This window comes from Rhinopithecus bieti, unplaced genomic scaffold (assembly GCF_001698545.2).
Source record: "Rhinopithecus bieti isolate Rb0 unplaced genomic scaffold, ASM169854v2 scaffold_1058, whole genome shotgun sequence".
Lineage (NCBI taxonomy): Eukaryota > Metazoa > Chordata > Mammalia > Primates > Cercopithecidae > Rhinopithecus > Rhinopithecus bieti.
Window position 1 is genome coordinate 5,993 of NW_016803341.1, and position 21,840 is coordinate 27,832.

The window sequence follows — 21,840 nt, forward strand, 5'->3', positions numbered from 1 at the left end:
AGCTGGAGTGCAGTGCCGCTATCTGGGCTCACTGTAACCTCCGCCTCCCGGGTTCAAGCGATTCTCCTGCCTCAGCCTCCCAAGTAGCTGGGACTACAGGTGCGTACCACTACGCCCAGCCAATTTTTTCTATTTTAGTAGAGACAGGGTTTCACCGTGTTAGCCAGGATGGCCTCGATCTCCTGACCTCATGGTCCACTCGCCTCAGCCTCCCAAAGTGCTGGGATTACAGGCGTGAGCCACCGCGCCCGGCCGAATTCAATGTTTTTCTAACGGGTACAGATCTTTATGCTTGAGACTGTGTGGAGTTGAACTCCACTCACAGTTATTTTTTGTATTTGCTAAAACTTAAATACATTCTTTCCACCTCTAGCATGATACCTGGTGATAGGAACCCAATAAAAGTTTGACTGTGATGGGAGTGTATGTTTGTACATTATTTTTGGAGGGTAATTAGGTAGTATCTTTCAAAATTTTAAGTTTGTATGTGTTTCATTCCAGACATTCTACTTCTAGGAATTTAGATATAGTTGTATATATGTGTAAGGATATTCATATTGCAGCATTGTCTGTAATAAGATTTGAAAAGAACCTGAAAACAACTGAAGGTCCATTAATACTGAACTGGCTAAATACATTATGGTACTTTTAATTATGTTACTCATAAGCAATGAAATTCCCTATAGCCATTACAACATAGAATCTATGGGAAAATTGGGAAAATCAGTGTTCAAGGTAGATTGTAGAACATGTACAGTTACTCCTTTTGTATAAAAATAGAGGATATACATATATGTGAAGGTAAATATTTACACACAATATGCAAAATGTGAATGTAAGCACTGGTAAATATCTAAAAGAACACCCAAGGAACCGGGGCGGGGAACGGATCGGGCAGAGGCACTTCCCCGAGCCTCACTGTTTGAATTCTGAAGGGTGCAAACACGCCCTTATTGACCAGTGCTACCGGCCTCTGGTTAAAGAGGGCGCTGTAGTCACCAAAGTCCTGTTTACAAATCAGGAGTCCCAGTAAGCCAGCGTGGTTACGCCATCACGACTGGCGGTGGCACATGCGCAATAGCGAGACGCTGGAGCGCTGCGTGGGTGGCTGCCGAGTCTCTTCCGGTCTAGGGTCTTATCCTGGCACTGAGGGCGCCGGACTGGCGCTTTTGGCCAGCTTGGCATTGGGTGGGCGGCTTCTTGGGACCCACATGAGCCAGTGGCATCATCTCCGCAGTGGCTGGGGCCGGGGACGCGACTTTTCAGGACGCTCCTCAGCCAAGAAGAGGGGCGGAAACCACATCCCGGAAAGGTAAATATGTCTTGGTCCCTTGGCGTGGCCTTTCCAGCTCGTGGTTTCTGGGTCTGGGCTTCATCTTTTGTGGTCTCTGCCTGTCACTGTTGCCGTCGCAAGCTTGACTTGTCCGCCCCTTGCTTTGAGGCTTTGACCCTCTGCGCCACCCGCTGTAGCTGAAAGGGGCAATGTGTGTAATGTCCTGTGATTTCTCCATATTCTTGTAAAAGGGAGGTTCTGGTCGTTGCTCTTAGGTAAAATACGGAAGGATTGCTTTAAGGTGGGACTGTTAGTGTTGGGGACACTCCTTAATTCCCAAGATGGAATCTCCTCAGTTCCTTGTTAACGTTGGCACGGATAGGGTAATGGTTTGAGTTAGGAACCCAGCAGTAGTAGTGCCCTGAGATCTCACATGGAAAGTTGGTTTGTATTGTTTCCAGAAATCACAACGAACATACTTTACTTCCTAACAGGCCTCGTTTGAAATATACTCCTTTATACGTACAAATGATTAATTTTGAGACTTTGCAGGTAGGTGCAGTGAACTGTTTTTACTCCTTGCGACCATCCTCCACCGTCTCATACCTCAATAAATTCTCTTCATTTTATCTCCTTTTGACTGTCACTTTCTGTCAGTACCCTAATACAGGTCTTGCCTGATCTATTGCAGTTGGGTTCTAATTGCAGTGAATCTTGTTTGTTTTCTTCCAATCTGTTTTTTTGTTTTGTTTTGTTTTGTTTTTGTTTTTGAGACGGATTTTCGCTCTTTGAGTAGGATGTCTGCCAGGCTGGAGTGCAGTGGTCCAGTCTCGGCTCACTGCAACCTCCGCCTCCTGGTTTCAAGCGATTCTCCTGCCTCAGCCTCCCAAGTTGCTGGGATTACAGGCGCCCGCTACCACACCCGGCTAATTTTTTTGTATTTTTGGTAGAGACGAGGTTTCACCATGTGGGTCAGGCTGGTCTCAACTCCTGACCTCAGGTGATCCACCTGCCTCAGCCTCCCAAAGTGCTGGGATTACAGACGTGAGCCACCGCGCCTGGCCAGTTCCTAGCATTATTAAGTGAAGTTCACAGCCCCTCTTCTAGCAGGTTTTCTCTTAAAATATGAACTTGAAGTTTCCTACTAATTGAACTTGATGGCATCAGTCGTATGAAAACTAAAACCATGAAGTGAAATAATTGAATTTAAACTATTTCAGTGAATATGTTTGTATTAATGGCACTTTAGTATCTGGTACTGGGCCAAGTTTAACAGAGATACAGGAGTTCTGGGTATCTCTGGTTTTATATAGGCCTTATTTGAGTTGTACTGTTTTGTTGGCTTGTGTTCGTTTTCATGATGGGGAAACAGGAGAGGGGGGCAGTATAGGTTGTTACTTGGTGGAATTTAATAAGTGGAGTGGCGAAATGCAAAGCAGAGAGAAGAGAGGACATGTTGTGTGGGCTGTGATTCCCATTTTCGAGAAGTCTTATTCTATGCAAGGAAACAAGGCTGACATACAATTTGCCTAACAAAAAAATGTATCTAATAGGTGGAAAGACTATCTCCCAGTTGGACAGCGGATGCCTGGGACTCGTTTCATTGCTTTCAAAGTTCCTTTGCAAAAGGTAAGCAAAAGTTAATTCAGTATTCTTTCAGGTATCTGAGTTCACCATGCAGAACACTGTTCTCCGCTCTATCACATTCCATTTTCTCTTTTTATAGCAAATACTTTGTAATGACCCCTTTACTATCCTGAAATGAAGTTCATAGGTACATACAACCTACTTCATATTTTAAACAAAAATACCAATTAACACCCTAACTATAATATAAAAAATAAAATAAAAGTAATTTATAATAAAATAATATTTATTTCAATATATAAATATTTGGACATGACTGCATTAAAAGACATAGAGTAATAGTTGTCTGCGCAATGAATTCAAGAACTACAAATGTAGACTGATCTAGGTGGCTTATATTGCTTTAGTGGTAGGAGTTTCTATAATAGATTTCCAAACAAAACAAAGTATGATCTTCATTTGGTTAATAAGGTGATTATTATCCTGGAAAATTCAATATATATTAATATTGTACAAAAAATACTTTGTGTTTATTTGTGAAATGGAGTTAGGTTCTAAGGCCACGCTAAATATGAACAGCTTTTTATCTATATTAATGTTGAATAGGACATCCAAAAGCAATTCAGGATGTGGGACACACTTGTAGGACTGTCTTGAATTTGGCAAGTTGTTTAGAATTTGTAACCCTTACCCACTGAATGCCATTGGGACTCCTTTCCTCCCATGGTCACAATCAGAAATATCCCCCAGATCATCAAGGTCAGGATATCAGTGGGGAAAATCTGAAGATTGTGTTTTTGTTTAAACTAGGAAAGGAATAGGAGGGATAGGAGGGGAAAGCTTTTGACAGCCATGAAAAAGATTCAAGAAGGTGAAGACAAATAATTGTTTTCTAGATTCCATGTCTTATTAGACTTCCCCAGCATAGCTCAGATTAGTATTAGGAGAAGCCCACTTGAAACGTTTTGGGAATTTACTTAATTTGTGACTCATAGATCAGATTTCCTTTTTCAACTGCTGTATCAGCTTCTCTGCATGTCTGGGCTTAAAAATGAGTCGTTTCAGGCCAGGCCTGTTGGATCATGTTTGTAATCCCAGTGCTTTGGGAGGCAAAGTGGGTGTATCGCTTGAGGCCAGGAGTTTTAGACCAGCCTGGGCAACATTGCGAAACCCTGTCTCTATAAAAAGTACAAAAATGAACTAGGTGTGGTAGTGTGTGCTTGTAGTCTCAGCTGCTCAGGAGGCTGAGGTGGGAGAATCGATTGAGCCCAGGAGGTCAAGGCTGCAGTGAGCCATCATCATGCCACTGTACTCCAGCCTGGGCAACAGAGCAAGACCTTGTCTCCAAAAAGAAGGTGTTGTTGGAGACACAGGGAATTTTTAGGGAAGTGAAGCTATTCTGTGTGATACTGTAAGGGTGGATACATAAAAGGGGTTTACATATATTAACATATTTCACAATCCTATGCTGATGGAGTAGCAGTACTACTAATATCTCTTACTGAGTGCTTATTCTGCACTAAGCTCAGAGGATAGATGGTTACAACTAATAAATTATTTTGTAGATAATGAAACAGGCTCAGAAAAGGAAGAATCGAAACTTGAACTTAGTTCTTTCTGTCATTTTTTTTTGTGTGGCAAAATATACATAACATAATATGTACATACAATGCATAACATAGAATGAGTCATGCATACCTAACCTCTAGACTTTGGTGATAACAATGTGTCAAAGTTGGGTCTTCATTTGTAACAAATGGACCACACTGGTATGGAATGTGGATAGTGGGGGAGTCTGGGTGGGGTGGGGAAGGCAAAGTACACGTGGGAACTGTCTGTCCTTTTGGCTCAGTTTTGCTGTGAACCTAAAACTGCTCTGAAAACTAGTCTTTTTTTTTTTTTTTTTTTGGAGATGGCATCTCGCTCTGTCGCCCAGGCTGGAGTGCAGTGGCGTGATCTTGGCTCACTGCAAGCTCTGCCTCCTGGGTTAACGCCATTCTCCTGCCTCAGCCTCCTGAGTAGCTGGAACTACAGGTGCCTGCCACCACACCTGGCTCATTTTTTTGTGTTTTTAGTAGAGATGGGGTTTCACCATATTAGCCAGGATGGTCTGGATCTCCTGACCTCGTGATCTGCCCGCCTTGGCCTCCCAAAGTGCTGGGATTACAGGCGTGCACCACTGCGCCCAGCCAAACTAGTCTATTTTTTAAAAAGTACATTGCTGACCCCTGAGTAGCCAGACAGATTGAGGGAACAGAGCACAAAGTTCAAAAATAAGCTACATACATAAAAGAATATTCAGCAATGAAAGCCATCCTTCATATATGTAGACATGTAAGAAATATTTATTTGTGAAGCAGAGACAGGAGGATTGCTTGAGCTCAGAAGTTTGAGATCAGCCTGGGCTACATGGCAAGACGGCAAGACCCTATCTCTGTGTTTTTTTTTTTTTTTTTTTTTTTTTGAGATGGAGTCTTGCTCTGTCGCCCGGCTGGAGTGCAGTGGCCGGTTCTCGGCTCACTGCAAGCTCCGTCTCCCGGGTTTATGCCATTCTCCTGCCTCAGCCTCCGGGTAGCTGGGACTACAGGCACCCACCACCACGCCCGGCTAATTTTTTGTATTTTTAGTAGAGATGGGGTTTCACTGTGTTAGCCAGGATGGTCTCGATCTCCTGACCTCGTGATCCTCCTGCCTCCTAAAGTGCTGGGATTACAGGCATGAGCCGCTGCGCCTGGCCAACCCTCTCTCTTTAAAAAAAAAAAAAAAAAAAAAAGGCCATGTGTGGTGGTTTCATGCTTGTAGTCCCAGCTACTTGGGAGGCTGACGTGGGAGGATTGCTTGAACCTGGGAGGTGGAGGCTGCAATAAGCCATGTTTGTGTCACTGCACTCTAGCCTGGATGACAGAGCAACACCCTGTTTCAAAAAGAAAGAAAGAAAGAAAAGATATATTTATAAGCACTAAATATGATAGGCACTCCACTTGGACCTGGAGATACAGTGGTGAATAAAATCTGAGTGTTTGCAGTCTGATTAGGAGACCAACATGAAACAAATACAGAAATACATATATAGAAGTGGGCTTATTTTTTTCTTTCTGACCACTCGGGAAGAAAGGATTGTTATAACATACCTTCTGTGTTCCAGGAGAATGGAAACTTTCCTTTGAATCTCGTTATATGTTAGCATCACAGGACTTGAATAAATGCCTAATGCAGTGCAGGATCTTAAGCACATGTTTGCTCTTGTTTCATTCTCTCTGACAGAGTTTTGAAAAGAAACTTGCTCCAGAAGAATGCTTTTCCCCTTTGGATCTTTTTAACAAAATCCGAGAACAAAATGAAGAACTTGGACTGATTATTGATTTAACATATACTCAACGCTATTATAAACCGGAGGTAAGTGGAACCCTTCATTGAAAAGAATGTTCTTCATTCTGATCCTGAAATAATTTATAGTAATTCAGTAATAATTCAGTAATCATCTTGTGCTAATGTGAAGCCTGGCCTTCTTTGATGGGTAGTAAGTTTAAAAGAGAACCAAGTGATTTCTTTAATTACATGTTTTTAATTGCTGTCTCAAATGAAATTGAAAACATGAATTGAACTAAAATATTTGGCAGTAGGCTCTGTGTGTGCCTAAGAAATTCTATAAGCTTCCATATTCTATATTTTGAAAATGAAGTAAACTTATTAATACTAGCAGTGGCCTGGAGGAAAGAAAGGAATATCCAATATTTCTTAGCAGTTATTTTAGGCCATTGTCTGAGCATGTGTAAGCATCATGGAAAAAAAAGTTTTCTAAGTTTATAATTTATTTTCCCAGTATCTGTTGATACAATACAGAGATTCATATGTTCTGTTGGCCCCGTTTAGCATCTTGGTGCGAAAGAATGATCCTTCTTCTGACCAGTTCCATGGCTTTTGGAAACAGTAACATCTAATATTTGTTAATATTTGTACAGCAGTTTGCCATTTAAAAAGTACTTTCAGCCGGATGCGGTGACTCATACCTATAATCCCAGCACTTTGGGAGGCTGAGGCGGTGGATCACCTGAGGTCAGGAGTTCGAGACCAGCCTGGCCAACATGGTGAAACCCCGTCTCCATTAAAAATTCAAAAAAATTAGCCAGGTGTGGGTGGCACATGCCTGTAATCTCAGCTACCGGGGAGGCTGAGGCAGGAGAATCTCTTGAACCTGGGAAGCAGAGGTTGCAGTGAGCCAAGATCATGCCACTGCATGACAGCCTGGGTGTCAGAGCAAGACTCCATCTCAAAAAAAAAAAAAGTGCTTTCACATGTATTAACTTAGTTAATCCTCTCAACAATCCTGTGCTGATAAAGTAGCAGTTGTACTAATATCTCCTATTGAGTGCTTTTTCTTTGCTAAGCTCAGAGGATAAAATGGTTACAATTAATACATAATTTTACAGAAGATAAAACAGACTCGAAAAAGGATGACTTAAAACTTGAATGTAGTTATTTCTCTCCTTTTTTTTTTTTTTTTTTTTTTTGAGACGGGAGTCCGCCTGTCGCCGGGCTGGAGTGCAGTGGTGCCGGATTCGCTCACCTGCAAGCTCCGCCTCCCAGGTTCCCAGCCATTTCTCACTGCCTCAGCCTCCGAGTAGCTGGGACTACAGCGCCGCCACCCCTCGCCCGGCTAGTTTTTTGTAATTTTTTAGTAGAGACGGGTTTTCACCGCGTTAGCCAGGATGTCTAGATCTCCTGACCTCGGTGATCCCCGCCTGTTCGCCTCCCAAAGTGCTGGGATTACAGGCTTGAGCCACCGCGCCCCGCCATTTCTCTCTTTTTTTAATTGAAGCACAAATTGAGGCCCTATCTTTGGGGAGTTGGAGCTTCTTAGATTGTCTCTTGAGTCCTTTTGACACAACCCTAGTAACCTTTGATCACTCTTTTTTTGCTATTTATATGAAAAAAATTCCAGGCTTATCTTGTACATTTCCTGTCCTACCCTGAACTCAGCCATTTTCCCAAGGAGCTTTGATTCCTGTTTGGTGGGAATGCTATTTAAAGATTAAAGTCTGGGTGCTAGAGGTGCTCAGTGCTCCTAGGCTCATTGTTACTAGTCTTTTCTGTGGATGGTGCTAAGAAATATGTTTGTTTTAAAGTACATCATGAGTTCATGCTGATACTTTCCCTTTGAACTCAGAACTTCAGTTCTAAAAGAACTGAAAGCAAGGATTTAAACAAATACTTGTACACCAGTGTTCACAGCAGCATTTTTCACAATGGCCAAAAGGTGGAAACAACCCAAGTGTCCATCAGTAGGTGAATGGGCACACAGAACAGTGTATGCACACAATGGAATATCGTTCAGCCATAAAAAAGAATAAATTTAATACATGCTACAATATGGATGAACCCTAAAAACATGCTTAGTGAAATAAACCAGACACGGAGGGACAAATGTATGATTCCACTTTTACGAAGTACCTAGAATAGACTAATTCACAGAGACAGAAAACAGACTAAAGGATCTACGAGGTGGGGAGAAAAGGGAATTATGGTTTAATGGTCAGAGTCTTTTTGTCGGGGATGATGAAAAAGTTTTGGGTATAGACAGTGGTGATGGTTACACAATACTGTGAATGTAATGCCACTGAACTATACCACACTTATGGATGGTTAAAATGATTTTCACTTAGCCTCTTCTGTCTTTTATCTGTATCTACTTTTCTCCCACCCCAAGAATATCAGTTCTCAATAGTGCCTGGAATTCCCTCTATCTCACAATTCAAATCCAAGTTCTTCTGACTCTATTCTCAACTCTTCTACTTAAATCATAGCTGCTTTATGAAGGCATGGGCCCTTGAATTGTAAAATATTAAATGGAACTGTTTATATAATTTATAGTTAAATTTGCATTCATTCACATGGAATTTGCTTTCAATTTTGTATACTTACTGACTATTATGTAGTTTTATTGAAAATCAAGTGATACTTTCTGGTTGAAGTCAGTGTTGGAAAAAATAGCTCTTTTATCAGAATTGCGTATTCGGATATTGGCATATTAAGTTTGTTATAATCTCTTGGCTTGTATTCTGGGTCCCCTAATTACTCTTTAATTATTTTTCTACAAATGAAATAATGCACATCTTTTATGGTTTTGCTTTATAGGATTTGCCAGAATCTGTTCCTTACTTAAAAATATTTACAGTTGGACATCAAGTGCCTGATGATGAGACTATTTTTAAATTCAAACACGCTGTTAATGGGTTTTGAAAGAAAATAAAGATAATGGTGAGTTTTTGTTCTTACCTGAACTGTGGTGTGCATTATGAATGAGGTTGGGGATTTTTGGTATTTTTTGTGGTTCTAACCTTTGACCTATTATATATGGTGCTAAGATGATGAAAATGTGAGGTGGTGCTAATAGGGTAAGATGTTTTTCCTTTTGTTGATCACAAATAATTTAACTTGCTTTGGAAAGTTAAATTAGTTTTAGTGCAAAATATGAACTGAAGAACTGAACTAGCTCATCTTTCTCTCTTTTTTAATTTGAATGGGAAATATACAATAAAATTAAAATGTTATTTTTGTCTTGTATGTTTGTTAAGAAGTGAGAGGTAGAAGAAAAGATTTAAAAACTCTTGAGTCTTAGAGTTATGTGAAAGAGACAAGAAAGGGCAAAGATTAGGAATGGGACAGACACAAAACAAGAAAGAGTGCACCAGTGAAATTGCCCCTTTGTCATATGTATTTAAGATATTTCTGCTGTTTTTCTGCTTTGAGTACAGATGGGGAAGGATACCACCACCTCTTATTCTTCACACGGGAGAACTTAAGCCAAAGGCTGGTGCTTTCTTGTTCCTGCTTTAAGATTTACCTTACTCTTTTAAAAATAGAACTTAATAGGTTCTTTATCTTAAGGATCCAGTTGCCTTTTTCTGGTATCTACCTGCCAGAAAGAACATGATATTTGCCATATTTTAAGACTGAAGAAGCTTTTATCTTTGGAAAGCCACTGACACCCACAGGACAAAGGCTGCATTTGTCTTCTTTCCAAATTTAGCTTGAGGAGTGTACATTTTATTACATAAATCTGACAGTAAATACTCCTTTTTAAAAAATGTGATGGAGTAGTGGAGAAAGAATAGAGACAGAGGTGGGAAGATAGGGAATGGAAGGTGAGAGATAGAGACTGGATCAGTGGGTTTGAAGATCAAATTTCAAATTGTAACCCAGTCACTCACTTAATGTAGACACTAGCTTTTAATTATGTTAAACCTTGTCGCAGATCTTCCCCTATACTTTAACTTTAAAACTTGAGAGGTTTGGCTTTCTCATTTGTATAAGCTGTCGTCACAGAAATACTACCTCTTAAGATATGAGGGTATAGCTGATGGCCTATTCACTGCTTCCAGGCTCTTGTGTGTGAAATTTTTATATAGTACTTCATTTGTTCTGTGAGGGCAAGGAGGTCCTTATGAATACATGAGAACACATTTTTAAATCTTAGTTGTTCACATGTTACATTGATTGTAGTCAGTTGGATAGACTGAACTCCATGTTGGTCTTCTGCTGAATTGTGCTGACTATCTAAGTCTTGCAGTACCCACTGCCATAGCAGGTTTGGCACCTTGTTTGTAATCAGTTTTAGCTACCTCTGCTATAATCCCTTCCCACAGATACCAGGCTCACTGATAAAAAGAGGACACTACACTCTCCACTCTCTTCTAGAACTAGTAGGGATTGAGAAAATAAATTGATTCAGTAAACACTGAGATCCTTTTAGATTTGTTGTTAGAGCATGAAGACACATAAGTGATAGCAGTCTTTGTTTTTTATTATAGCAGTTCACAGTTATCTAGGAAAATAAACATGTAGTGCATGTGGCTTAAGATGTGGGTTAATTATAGAACAAAAAAGCTGGGCGCGTTGGCTCATGCCTGTAATCCCGGCACTTTGGGAGGCGGAGGCGGGCGGGGTGGATCGTAAGGTCAGGAGATCAAGACCATCCTGGCTAACACGGTGAAACCCCATCACTACTAAAAATACAAAAAAAAAAAAAAAAAAAATAGCCAGGCATGGTGGTGGGCACCTGTAGTCCCAGCTACTCGGGAGGCTGAGGCAGGAGAATGGCGTGAACCTGGGAGGCGGTGCTTGCAGTAAGCCGAGATCGCACCACTGCACTCCAGCCTGGGTGACAGAGCAAGACTCTGTCTCGGAAAAAAAAAAAAAAAGAACAAAAAAGACAGTTCATCATAATAAAAGAATAAATTAAGTGCAGTGAGAATATAGAGGAGAGATTGAGGAAGGCCTGACAGGATACAACATTCGAGCTGCAGGGACGAGAATTTTGCCAGGATGAGAAAAGGATAGCCCAGTTTTGCGGATTATGCACAAAAGGCACAGGGCTTAAAGCCATGGAGATGCAGCCTCTTGTGTGACTAGAAGATAATGTGAAAAGGCATGGAATTCATCTGTACATTTTCAACAAATAATTGTATAACCTATGTTGAAGTCACTTTTCTAAAAAGTGGGAATAGAACAAAGTCCTTGCCCTTATATACTTTACGTTCTAGTGGGGGAGAGAAATAACCTAATAAATACATGGAATATATATGGTGATAAGTGCTTTGGAGAATAACAAAACACGATAAAGGGGTGAGGGAAGAGGTGCGTGATTAGGAAGGCCTCTTTATGAAGATGTCATTTGAGCAGAACCTTAAAGGAAATAATGAACCAAGCCATTGAGTGTCTGGGGAGGAGTGTTCTAAGGCATAGGGAACAGCAGGTGCAAAGTCCCTGAGGCATGACTATGCTAGGCATGTTTGAGGAATGTTAAAGAGCCCAGTGTGGCTGGAGTGGAGTGAGTGAGGGTAAGAGCAGGAGAAATGGGATCAGAGAGGTTGGGGGTGGGCAGAAGAAAGGTGGATCATATAGACCCTTGTAAATCGTAGTTAGGATCATTGTGAACTTAGATCAGTTGGAAAGACAGATTGATATCAGTTTATGAAGGATTCTAAATGCCATGCTAAATTTGGGCTTCATGTTATACTAAATTGAGATTTTTAAGCAAAAACAACCCAGCCAGGCTTATGTTTTAGAAAGATAACATCTGCCATATGGAGGATCGGTTGAGATAGAAGTAGGGAGGTTAGTTTGTTGTAGTAATCCAGGCAGGCAATGATGAGTGCCTTCTTTTTTCTTTTCTTTTCTTTTTTTTTTTTTTTTTTTGAGATGGAGTTTCACTTTGTCACCGAGGCTAGGGTGTAGTAGCACCATGTCGGCTCACTGCAACCTCCATTTCCTGGGTTCAAGCAATTTTCCTGCCTCAGCCTCCCGAGTAGCTGGGATTACAGGCGCCCACCACCACACACCTGGCTAGTTTTTATATTTTTAGTAGAGATGGGGTTTCACCATATTGGCCAGGCTGGTCTCGAACTCCTGACCTCAGGTGATCCACCCACTTCGGCCTCCCAAAGTGCCAGGATTACAGGCGTGAGCCACTGCGCCCAGCCGAGTGCCTTCTTTTTATTTTATTTTATTTATTTTTTGAGTATCTGGGATTACAGGCACCCACCACAATACCCAGCTAATATTTTGTACTTTAGTAGAGATGTGGTTTCGCCATGTTGGCCAGGCTGGAAAGTGCTGGGATTACAGGCGTGAGTCACCACACCTGACTGATGAGTGCCTTCTTTACCAGACGCTGCCTAGTCACGGACACAGATTTTGCAAAGATAAACTATGTGTTTTTTTATTTAATTCCTCATATAATTTTTTAATAGGCTGGACTAAGAAATACTGCGGTATAATATAATCTTAGACTTGATTCTAGTCTTGTACTGTTTGCCTGCTTTGACTTGCATCTCCAAGCCTTGCCTTTTCATTGTAAAATGTGAATAGTGCTATTTACCTGAGTGCTTCACAGAGCAAGTAGACCTGTGGCATGTGTGGAGCACCAAACAAGAGAAGGAATAGAAGTTCTTTGGGAACTCAAGAGTACTATGGAAACTGTCCTTAATGTTCAATATCAAGAGTGAAGGCATTTCATTTGTTTCATTCAGAAACAAATTTCATTCTTCTCTTAGCCTGTTGTTGCCTTCACTCCTTTTTTGTGTAATTAAATCACTTGCTGATGGGCATTCTGTTTTAAGATAGATGGGTTTGTCTCATTGCAGTTTTAGCTGTTAGTGTCTGACCAGGCCTGCAGTTTACATCATTGAGTCTAATTGGGACTATGCAAAGTTTCCCAGAAGCAGTGAGTTTTGGCTTTCTGTTACATGATGCTTTATAGTATGTTCCTAGAAAAAACAGTTCCTCTTGAGAGTTATTCATTTTCAGGGCAGTGATAATGTTATACACTTGTGTATCTACTTCAGTTACTCAAACCTGTATTTTCTTTTTATAGACAAACTTATTGGTGTCCACTGTACTCATGGTTTAAACAGGACCGGCTACCTTATTTGCAGGTAAGTTGCCAACCCCAGAGGCAGACCATTTTACAGTTGTTTTTGTCTGTTTACAATGGTAATGTAAGCTTGTTGTAAAAAACGCAACCAGTATAGAAATACATGAAGTAGAAGGCAATCTTGCTCCCCACCCAGAGATTACCACCATTAATAGTTTAGTACACATCTTTTCAGACTCTAAAAATGCAGACACAAGCATACATGTTATTGAATGGTATAATAGTTAGACATTCTGTTTTTTAATTTAATATGTGATAGACATTTTTCTATGAAAATACTTGGACTTCTCATTCTTTCTAAGGGCTGCATTATTCTTTGCATACCGATGAACACAAAAGTCAGAAGTTTTTGATATTATAAAACATTGAAGTAGTGAACATTTATATGTAAATATTTTTGAATACATATGCTGTAGCCCCGGAGGTAATTTCACTCAAAATAGAATTTCTGAATCAAATAGTATGTGTCCTTACCCTTTTTATGTATGTTGCCACACTGTACTGAGTTATGTTTGTTCATTCAGAAAATATCTCCTGAGCATCTGTTATGTGTAGGCACTGTGCTGGGTGCTACCAAAGAGACTTTAGCTGCCCTTTGTGCATCCTAACAGTCTAGGGAGGGAGTAGATATTAAAGAATCACACACATGCCTATAGAATTACAACTCCAACAAGTGCTGAGAAGGAGAGTGATGTGGTACAATGAGAGCGTAGAATATGGAGGATTTGACTTCAACAGGAGGGCTTCAGGTTTCTGTGGGAAGGTCTGAGCAAATATCTGAAGTATGAGTAGGTGTTAACCAGGTAGGGATGTCGTGGAGAGAATTCTGAACATAAGGATCAGCAGAGACCATGTAACAGGAAAACATACTGTGTTGGAGGAGCTGGCCAGGGAGACTGGGCCATGGGAGTAGTATGGCGTTAAAATGGAGCTGGAAATATGGGTAGGAGCTAAAACCATGCAGAGCTATGTTTAGGGTTTTAGTCACTATCTTAAGAGCAAGAGAAAACCATTGAATTTTTTTTATTGGGAATGAGTGTGGGGAATATATACAAATTTGTATTTTCAACCTATCATTTTGCTGTTGAGTGGAGAATACACTGCAGAGGGAAAGAGGTAGAAGCAAGGAGACAAGTTGGGAGGTGTTTGTAGGAATTGAGGCATAATGGTGGATTGGACCAGGGCATGGTGGTCATTTTGGTGGAAAGATACAGATATATTCTATAGAGATATTTAGGTAATATTGTTGTCAGGAGTTGGTGGTGAATTGAAGATGAGAGTATGGAAGAAGTGGCTGACAGTGATGGTGACTTCCAAGTTTCTGGCTCATTCTGTTGGTTATACAGTATTTTTTAGATATAATGTTAATATTTTTCCCAATTTGTCTTTTGTTTGTTGTTGGTTTCTGATAAATACTCTGTTATGTTAAGGAAGTCTCTATTTTAGTGTATAAAGTGTTTTGATAAAACTGATTCTGCATTTTCTTTCCTTTTTTTTATTAAATTACATTAATGTAAATAAATATATAAATAGATTTTCTGGAGTTGGGTCATCCTTGCATTCTTGAAAATGTCTTTTGTGGTCATGGTATGTCGTTCTTTAATAACTGTTGGATTCGATGTGCTGATATTTTCTTAGGATTTTTGTATCTATGTCTGTAAGTTGAAATTGGACCTTTTTTGAAAAAACTTGATTTTTTTCTTTTCGTATATATAAATGACCCAAATTATGTTGTTTTGTTAGATATTTGATTGATGTAGAAGGCATGAGGCCAGATGATGCAATTGAATGTAAGTATGAGGGTTGTCACTATTTTTCCCTTTTTATTAAAGTTAAAGGTGGAAATGTAGAAGAATTTCTCAAATTTTGGAAAAAAAGTTTGTAATTCGTTTGTTCCAGTATAAGATAGTCTTGCCAAAAGTCTATAGATGTATGTGGAAGTAGTGAGATATAACACCTTGAATAGTGAATTTCAGCTTAATTTGCTTTTTCTGGAAAGATTTGCTTTTTGTAGTTCTTTCTAACAGTTTATCCTCTCCTCAGTATTCAATAGGTGCCGGGGACATTGCTTAGAAAGACAAAACTACATTGAAGACCTTCAGAATGGTCCTATCAGAAAGTAAGTCTTATGTTACATATGTGAGATTTGTGGGTCAGGGAGATCTCTTTTTATATAATTTAAGTTGCATATATCCATTCTTCTGGTAGCTTGTTTATTTGTGGGGGAGACGTAAACAAACAGGAATGGGAGAAGGAAGAAATTGTTATTTTCATATGGCAATGTATAGTCACTAAATTGACTACTAAATTTGGAAACCAGTAATATTGTGTGGAAATATTCTCTTTAAGGAATTGGAATTCCAGTGTATCCAGGTCAAGTTTTGAAGACTCAGCACATCTCATGCAACCAGTCCACACAATGAATAAGCCTGTTAAACGAGGACCTAGGTATAATCTACATCAGATCCAGGGTCACTCAACTCCTCGACATTTCCACACCCAGACCCAAAATTTGCAACAATCAGTCAGGTACCTCTCTCTGCTGTCCCTTTTCTAGAATTGAGATAGAAATTAATACTATAATTAATGAAAACATGTTATGATACTGATGAGGAATTCTTTTTTCTTTTTTTTTGGAGACAGAGTCTTGCTCTGTAGTCCAGGCTGGAGTACAGTGGCGCAGTCTTGGCTCACTGCAACCTCCACCTCCTGGGTTCAAGCAATTCTCCTGCCTCAGCCTCCTGAGTAGCTGGCACTACAGGCACCCGCCACCACGCTTGGCTAATTTTTTGTATTTTTAGTAGAGATGGGGTTTCACCGTGTTAGTCAGGATGGTCTTGATCTCCTGACCCTGTGATCCACCCGCCTCAGCCTTCCAAAGTGCTGGGATTGTAGGTGTGAGCCACAGCACCCAGCCAATAAGGAATTCTTGCTGATCAGTTTGAACCAGGAGATATTATTCTGCTCTGTATTTTGCATTTAGCACTGGAAAATCAGTTACAGGACAGGGAATATGTGACTTTTCAGAGGCAACTCGGAAGGGGACTTAGAAATTTTCATTGATTTTAAACTTAAGCCAAGAGTTTGATGTGGCTATCGAAAAGGATCTTACATTCTTAGGCTACATTCATGTAGTATAGTTTTTAGAGTAAGGAAGATTGTTATTTAAGGAGTTCATATGAATTATAAGAAAAATAATAAAATCCTAATAGAGAAATTGCAAAGGATCTGTACAGATAAACAGCAAAAGTATTTTCACTTGGAAAATAGGGAAAGCCTCAGTATGGTTAAAGCGGTACATTAGTATGAGTTCTCCAGAATGATAGAACCAGTAGGATGGATGGATGGATGGATGACGGATGGATGGATGGATGGATGGATGGATGGATGGATGGATGGATAGATGGATGGATAGATGGGTGGGTAGATGGATGGGAGGAGGGGCTTTTTTATTCGGAGTATCAGCTTATGCACTTATGAAAGCTGAGAAGTTTCATAGTAGGCTGTCTGCAAACTGGAGAACCAGGGAAGCTGGTAGCATTCTGTCCAACTCAGAAGGCCTCAGAACCAGGGAAGCCAGTGGAGTAACTCTCAATGCAAGGCTGAAGGCCTGCGAATCTGGTAAAGGTTGGAGGACACTGGTGTGAGTCCTCAAGTCCAAAGGCCATGAAGCCTGGAGTTCTGATGTCCAAGAGTAGGAGAAGGTAAGGTGTTCCACCTCCAGGAGAGAGCACAGTTTGCCTTTCCTCTGCCTTTTTGTTCTTTCCAGGCCCCCACCCTGTTGGGTGGTACCTACCCATACTAAGGGTGGATCCTCCCACCTACTCACACAGCAGTATCCTCTGGGCACACCCTCACAGACACTCCCAGAAATAATACTTTACCAGCTATCTAGGTATCTCTTAACCCAGTCAAGTTGGCACCTAAAATTAACCATCACAAATAGCAAGATATTATTCTTTGCCTATTAATTTAGCAACAGTTTTGTTTGTTTGTTTTTGGAGACGGAGTCTCACTCTGTCACCCAGACTGGAGTGCAGTGGTGCAGTCTTGGCTCACTGCAACCTCCACCTCCCAGGTTCAAGCAGTTCTGCTTCAGCCTCCCGAGTAGCTGGGATTACAGGCACCACCACCACGCCCAGCTAATTTTTTTTTTTTTTTTTTTTTTTTGAGACGGAGTCTCGCTCTCTCGCCCAGGCTGGAGTGCAGTGGCTGGACCTCAGCTCACTGCAAGCTCCGCCTCCTGGGTTTACGCCATTCTCCTGCCTCAGCCTCCAGAGTAGCTGGGATTACAGGCGCCCGCCACCTCGCCCGGCTAGTTTTTTGTATTTTTTAGTAGAGACGGGGTTTCACTGTGTTAGCCAGGATGGTCTCAATCTCCTGACCTCGTGATCCACCCGTCTCGGCCTCCCAAAGTGCTGGGATTACAGGCTTGAGCCACCGCGCCCGGCAAACCCAGCTAATTTTTGTATTTTCGTACAGATGGGGGTTTCACCATGTTGGCCAGGCTGGTCTTGAACTCCTGACCTCAGGTGATCCGCCTGCCTCAGCCTCTCAAAGTGCTGGGATTACAAGCCTGAGCCACCTCGCCCAGCCAGTTTCGCAACAGTTTTTGATAAGCACTCCGTTGTAGTGGTTGTCAGGCTGGACCTGGATTTGCATCTTGGCTCTGTTACTTGCCTGCTTTGTGATCTTGGATAAGATACTTAGCCTGTCTACATTTACATTTTCCCATCAGTCAGATAGATATTTTAATAATACATACCCCATAGTGGTTGTTACTGACAGTTAACATGAATTTAAACAGTTTGGCACATTGTAAACACTTTCAAAAATACATTGCCATTTTTAGGCCAGGCTCATTGGGTCACACTGGTAATCCCAGCACTTAGGGAGGCCGAGGTGGGAGGACTGCTTGAGCCCAGGAGGTCAGAACTCCCTGGGCAACATGCTGGAATCCTGTTTTTGTTAAAAAAAAAAAGGGAAAAAAAAAACCTTAAAAAAAATTGACATTTTAAAAGATGGAAACAAACATTTCAAAACATGTTGCTTGCAGCATTGAAAATTGGCATAAGCCTTTTGAAGCACAATTTCAAGAACCATAAAATACTTTACCTAGTGATTTCATTCTGAGACTAAGGAAATACTTCAAAATACAGAAAAAACTATATTAATCATTCAGCACATTTCTCAAACTTCCTACCCTGTGTCAGATGCTGGGCTAGCTGAGGATACAGTAGTATATGTTTTGCAGTGTTAATCCCAGCATTATTTGTGGTTGTGGAAAAACTTGTAACTGCTGTATTTCTAACAGTGGAGAATGTAGCTAAATAATTATATCCGTACTGTAACATTTTATAAAGCCACTGAAAGTGTTAGCTCATTTATGATAAGTGAAAATAATAGGCTGTGATTCAACAGTCAGAAAAAGATGCTAGGGAAAAGAACAAAAGGAAATACTAACTAATTGAATTATAGTAAGTGGGATTGAGGGCTCTGCAGTGGGGGGTTAGTTTTTCTTTTCTCAGATTTCCAAATTTTCTTTTTTGAGACGGAGTTTTGCTCTTGTTGCCCAGGCTGGAGGTAATGGTGTGATCTTAGCTCACTACAACCTCTAGGTTCAAACGATTCTCCTGCCTCAGCCTCCCAAGTAGCTGGGATTACAGGCACCTACCACCACACCCAGCTAACTTTATAATTTTAGTAGAGACGGGGTTTCTCCATGTTGGTCAGGCTGGTCTCGAACTCCCAACCTCAGGTGATTCGCCTGCCTTGGCCTTCCAAAGTGCTTGGATTATAGGTGTGAGCCACCACACCCAGCCCCAAATTTTCTTTTGTATAATTATATGAGATTTTCTGATCTTGCTTTTGAAACAAGTAAATTTAAATCCTAATTTTTCAAATATGTAGCATGCTTAAAGTTTTTCACACTTTATAATTAATGTATGTATGTTTGTTTATAAAGTGGAAGCAGCTGTTTTCAGTACTAAATAGCTTATTCTGTCTTATGTCAACCCTGCCAGACTTTGGGAGAGAAAGTATTTGATTAGATGGGCATGCATTTATCTCTGTAGGGAAAGGTGGAAAGGCTTCTGGGAATCCACAGTGTGCCAGGGGGTAGGAAATTGAAATGTATTTTCTTAATTTAGCTTCATAACAGCTCGTGAAGGTGAAAAGTATTATTGGCCCCATTTTATAAAGAACTTGGGGAAATAAAAATTAAGTATTTTATCTGCTAAGGTCACACAGGTAGAAAACAGTAGAATATATATTATTTTGTAAATTTATAAATTTAAAGTATTTTATGAAAATATAAATTTAAAATAAATAAAAATTATTGTACTAATCCTAGTAATGGCTTATTACTTTTTGTTTTGCTTTAAGAAAATTTTCACAGAATCCACATGTTTACCAGAGAGGCCATCTCCCTCCTCCTGGTCCTCCTGGAGAGGACTGTTCACGCAGGAGGTACTCTTGGAATGTGAAGCCCAATGCCAGTCTGGCAGCCCAGGATAGAAGAAGGTGGTATCCTGACAATTACTCTGGACTCTCCTATCCAGCCTATTGGGAATGGACCCAGTGATACAAACCTGTCCTGGAATTCTACCTAGAGACCAGAGCTGGCCTGAATATTACTGGTGTGATTTTAATTAGTTCAGATCTAATCAGGTTTCTTTATTGTTCCCTTATGTGTTCAAGCTTAAGGAAAAATTGCATTGCTGTTTACCTCTTTGCTGATAAATTTGCAGTAATTACAGCATTGCAGAAAAAAAAAAATCTGTTATTCCAGTCTTAAATTTTTCTAAAGGAAGACAGTATTTTAGAACTAAAGCGTTAAGAACTTCCCTTGCAAATTATTTTTTTAAATTCTATCTTGTTTTTCTGTGAATTTCTTTCTGACTAGACTTGTGATATGCGTGTGTTTATGTACAGAAATTTTTAGTGTTTTTGTTATGTTCTGTTATTGACCCAAAGGCCATCTTTATTTTCTATAACTGTTCAAAATTTATATTAAAATCTACTTAGGAGATAATTTCTTTAGAACCTAGTTACTACCTGTAATTAGTTGTGGTATTTTTGTGTTTAGATATTTCTGTGTTTGGCAGTCAGTTGTGGGATTTGACCAACTTCCTTTGACTGAATTGTCAGATATACCGTCTCACACAGGAATGGATGAACTTTTAGGGATTGTCAATTGAGCAAGAGAGACTGACTGATAAACCAGATTGCTGGTTTATTCATTTATAGTGAGTGAGTTACTTGGCAGGGTAATTGTCATCAACTGGGTAGAACTATCCAGAAAACTTGAAAACTTTTATAGATTATAATGGTGATGAATAGAGTAGAATATGTCCATTTAAAGGCTGTGGATATCTGACAAGACTACTGTGTTATTGCTCCATTGTTGAGTATAACCTCCTGGGATCTTTCTCCAGTTGCCTCTCCTCTTACAGTGGAGTTGTGGTTTTGTGGTTTACCCTTTTTTTTTTTTTCTTTTTTTGAGACAGGGTCTTGCTCTGTCACCCAGGCTAGAGTGCAGTGGTGCCATCTAGGCTCACTGCAACCTCCGCCTCCTGGGCTCAAATGATCCTCCCACCTCAGCCTCCCTAGTAGCTGGGACTACAAGTGTGGACTACAATGCCTGGCTAATTTTTTGTATTTTTTTTTTTTTAATAGAGACCAGGTTTTGCCGTGTTGCCCAGGCTGGTCTCAAACTCCTTAGCTCAAGCAAATCCACTCACATCAGCCTCCCAAAGTGTTGGGATTACAGCCATGAGCCACTATGCCTGGCCTACCTTCACTTTTTCCTAGTTGTCTCTTCTGCTTCTATACCTGTGGAACACACAGACCGATCGTTGGGGAGGGTAATTGTTTTTAGTTGCAGAGGAAGCCAGAAACTTCTCTTTGATGGCTCAAAGAAGTGTCTCATCATCATAACACATAGTAAGCCTCAGTGAATACTTGAGCAACCTGGCTTCATTTTTTAATTATTTTTATTTGTTTGTTTATTTATTTTTAAATGTTTGGTAGAGATAAGGTCTCACTTTGTTGCCCAGGCTGGTCTTGAACTCCTGAGCTCAAGCGATCCTCCTGCCTTGGCCTCCCAAAGTGCTGGGATTACAGGCATGAGCCACCATGCCCAGCCATTGGCTTCCTTTTTTAAAGCATTTGATGTTGAGGATTTGTGTTATTGAATGTCTGATGTTGCACATGACAGTTATTTTCTCTTCTCTTATCTGTTAACAACATCCGGACCCTGATCTTAAGGAGATACTGTAGCTCAGCTGTTCTTGGCTGTACCTGATTAGCTCAGTTAGGTTGCTGTTGTAGAACACTAAAAGTTAGGTTCATGTACCCGATGCACAGTAAGCCAAACACTGACATATTAATGCTTAGAAAGGTTTATTCAATTTGGTCAAAGTATGAGGGCGGTAGAAGCAGATTCTCAAATATGACCTTCCTTTGCACATAGTTGGGGGCTTTCCTTGATGATCAAAGCTGCTCATGTCCCTCGGCCAGTCAAACTTCTGGATGCTATCAAGAA

The 21,840-nt window shown here is 40.4% G+C and overlaps 1 protein-coding gene across 1 annotated transcript; it reads left to right on the forward strand.

Moving 5' to 3' along the window:
- Positions 1-1,034: 1,034 nt before the first annotated feature.
- DUSP11 (dual specificity phosphatase 11) lies at positions 1,035-20,343 on the forward strand. The gene is given in 10 exon segments (XM_017876483.1): positions 1,035-1,312; positions 2,827-2,902; positions 6,125-6,256; positions 8,996-9,095; positions 9,098-9,118; positions 13,236-13,296; positions 15,039-15,085; positions 15,339-15,414; positions 15,645-15,824; positions 19,680-20,343. Coding segments are annotated over 10 exon segments (1,134 nt in total). The 5' UTR covers positions 1,035-1,070; the 3' UTR covers positions 19,879-20,343.
- The last annotated feature ends 1,497 nt before the right edge of the window (positions 20,344-21,840 follow it).